Raw genomic sequence first — 3,586 nt, 5'->3', positions numbered from 1 at the left:
CGCTTTTGGGGAAAATATTCAGAAATAATTAAAAATAGTGCATTATACGTTGCAACATATTTTAATTGAAAATAGAGACCCTTTTGTCTTTTAGTTTTAAAGCTACAGCCTGAATTACGAAAATGTTTAAATAGAAATTGATTTGAATGAAAGAGAGAAATCAAGTAAATAATTTGTTGTGCAGCCTACAGCTACATTAGACATCACTTAATATCGATACGGTCGTAACAAATTGCAGTAATTTTCTAGACAAAAAGCAATTATCAATTGAAAACACGTATGGTAATACAAGAATATTAAGTATCACATAACTCCAGCAGCATTCATTGGAACTAATAATACTAACCATGATCCAATTGTGATTCAAAGCTAATTATACTAAAACATAACAAAGCAGAGAGTTTTCTTGGAATTCCTGTAAATCAATTCACCATCATGTGCAAATATTAATCATCAAAACAAACTAGAAGCAAAGTAATTCCGAAGAATGTGACAACAATAAGTAATGATGGGTAACAACAATTTCATACACCTTAAAGCTGTTACCCATCGATGGATATGCAAACTACTGTACTTCTCTGGTTACAAACATACTTCAAACAACCTCGAACCACCGTGCGGAAGCTAATGAAAAATCATTCATTACACACCATCATTCTAATTACATTCAACGCACTTGTGCACTTCTATGACTCTACCCTGCAGAAGGTAAACAAAAATACCAAAATGCGCCCTCTCCAAAACGGGTACAATGAAATGGTGTGAAAATTAATTTAGCAATCACCCAACGCAAACGCAAACTCCGACATGGTTGCGGTTCAGCCGTGCAGCGATTGTTGCCGCCGTTCTTCTGTTTGAATGGGCACTGCCACCGGTAGCAAAATGGTTCCAATTGGAGCTCAATGATGGTGGTGATGGATGAAATTCCAGCAGCAAATCAACCTGATGGAACATCAGCCTGCACAGCTGCACACTAATTAAACGCTCAATAATTCAATTGCTTTCTTGGTGCCGGTCGTCAATCTGCTTAGAAACGACAGGAACCATATTTTGGTGGGATTGGGAGTTTAAATTCGGTTTATTGTTTAACGATCGCAATAATTTGCTTCAATCTAGCAACCCATATGACTGATGACGGTAAGCCATTTGTGCCGTGGCCATTTACAAAGCATCAATTATGTGAATACATAATCGTGAGCGTTTAATTTTGATGTATTGAATGTGTGATTGGTTGTGTAACTTAACATTACTTCAAAAATTCTTATTTTCTTTCAAATAGTAACTCATTCGTTCACCTTCAATCATGCTAAACAATTTTATTATTTATTTACCACAGTTTCTTTAGCAAATCCAAAAGATCTAATTTAATCAAACAACATTGAATAGCGAAAAGCTTCTACAAACATTGTCAATCAATGCTAGTACTGGTGTTGTTGTCAATCGTGTGGCAAAGTCATTCCTGTTAATCCCTAGAACGGCACCGAAACCGGTTCGTCTGGATTGCAGAGGCCTTCGTAAGCCGAGTTGCAACCAGTAGTACAGCCAGTGCACGGATCGCCTGCCGCATACATCGGCAATCCAACGAAATCGGTAAACGAATAGTTGCACACCAGGTACAGGAAAGGGTCACCATTATCGGACCACTGGGACATCGCGCAGCCCAGCTTGTTCGATTTATCCGCAGCCATTACGGCAAAGTGGAAGATCATGGTACTGCAATGAGTGTGGCCAAAATGAGGAGAATTAAAGATGAAGAAACGAACCATACGGAAGTCCCTTTCGTGACTTCAGCGTCCAACACTTACTGTTTTCCCGGATCGTACATGCTGTTGACCATGCGCGAGTTCACATCGAGACGCTCATCCCACCAGGACGAGATCAGGTCCTTGATCACCTGCGGGATGTTGTCGATCGACGGGGCCGTTGTTTTGATGTGGTTCAGGTTCTGGCCCGAATAGCGAATCGTATCCGTGTTGTGACAGGCGTCATGCTTCTGCACGCACCGATTCGCGTTCAACTGAGCCATTTTTGCCAGCTCGTCGTCCCAGGTCTAAGCAAAGAATCATTATTTATTGACGGGCTGGAAACAATCACAGGTCCGATTACATCACAAAAACCTACCATCGTAGTCATTTGCTTGGCTTTCGGAAGCCACTTCACGCCACCGGTGGCGACGGTGCTACGATACTTGTTGTGCTCGTCGAGCATAATTTTCTTGTACTCCTCGGTAACCTCGATCACCTGTGCCCCTTCGGGACAGTTGCTAGTGAAGCCTCCCGGGTTATTGCACCCAATGTGAGCGTCTCCAGGATCGCACAGATCGGGATTGCAGTAATCCTGAGCTTCCGTCGTCTTCATGGTCGCTGCCACAAGCACTGCCAGCAGAAGCACCAGCTTGCCTTTTCCATACGCCATTATGATGAAGCGTTCAATCCTTCACTGTACAGTAGTTACCTACTGCTCTCTAAAACAGAAACTGATGCTAGGCAACAGGATGGCTTGTAAATTTATACTAAAATGTACAACGAGATGCATCTTCGTACGCGAACGGATGCTGTAGTTGTGCCAAACCCTCTCTGTTATTTGAGGGGGCTGGTCTAAATTAAGCTTGATATATTTCAATTCCACGAACACAAACAGCCGGCTTATAATGGCTCGAGATATCTTCCATTCGATCAAGCGGCTCATTTAGATCGATCTCATCATCCCCGGTTATCCCATGAAAACTCGACCACAGCTACGCATTTATTGTATTCAACAGAAATGACTATCGTACTAATGTAACGTGTTTTCTGACATAACAATAAATAATAGTTTAAATCGTAGCAATATAGAAACTATGAGTTGCTATGGTTCATATTTTTATTTCAATTTGTGGAATCAATCAATGGATCGCCAAATGACAGAATTTGCTTTTCATCAATCAATTTAAACCCCCCAATTAGTGGCGCATTGCAACGAGTGGATGTCCTCACGAATGTAGGCCCTGCGTGCGAGTAGGAAGTGTCGAGTCAGAAGGATTATTGAGAAATTCTTGTGCGGCGAAAGATCAAGATGTAAATTTATTTTTAACTATGGTGGTAGGTATTTTTCGCGAGGCAACCATCGGTCGCTTATTTTGTGTAGTGCCTGATATGCCCATGCCATCGATACGTCCTCACTATGTTGATGTCTATTAAACGTAACGAAACCATCGATTCGGAAAAGAATAATTAAATATTGTTGAGTGTAAAGTGGCAGAGGCAATTGATTTTATATCGCACAGATAAGATATTCCATTCCCGGTGATAATTGTTTCACCCGCGGTCTATGACGTCAATAGCTTCAATTCGAATTACATTCAACACAATTGCATATCCCACGAGGTGCAATGTGCATCAAGGTGGAATGGATTTCCATACCACACGTGATTAGGGTTTAACGAGAGGCTGCACAAAAAAAAACAAAATTGCTCGTTAACTTTATGTGTTAAGTTTAATTACACCTTGTGAACAATCGCACCCACAGCAATAAACTATTGCTATGGTTATTGTAAGTATAGAAAATCTAAAAGCAATAGCTTTTTAAATGCCATTGCACACTGCAC

At 40.9% G+C, this 3,586-nt stretch overlaps 1 protein-coding gene across 1 annotated transcript; it reads right to left on the bottom strand.

The window, feature by feature from the left end:
• Positions 1-1,301: 1,301 nt before the first annotated feature.
• Positions 1,302-2,566, bottom strand: LOC121588859 (antigen 5 like allergen Cul n 1-like). The gene is made up of 3 exons (XM_041907289.1): positions 2,122-2,566; positions 1,806-2,050; positions 1,302-1,713 (listed from the first exon to the last, which is right to left on the bottom strand). Exons 1-3 carry the CDS (start codon positions 2,413-2,415, stop codon positions 1,470-1,472), a joined length of 783 nt encoding a protein of 260 aa, XP_041763223.1. The 5' UTR covers positions 2,416-2,566; the 3' UTR covers positions 1,302-1,469.
• Between the last annotated feature and the right edge of the window lie 1,020 nt (positions 2,567-3,586).

The sequence above is a fragment of the Anopheles merus genome, chromosome 2R (genome assembly GCF_017562075.2).
Source record: "Anopheles merus strain MAF chromosome 2R, AmerM5.1, whole genome shotgun sequence".
NCBI classification, from domain to species: domain Eukaryota; kingdom Metazoa; phylum Arthropoda; class Insecta; order Diptera; family Culicidae; genus Anopheles; species Anopheles merus.
The sequence above is the reverse complement of the archived record's forward strand: the minus strand, read 5'-3'. Positions and strand labels throughout refer to the sequence as shown.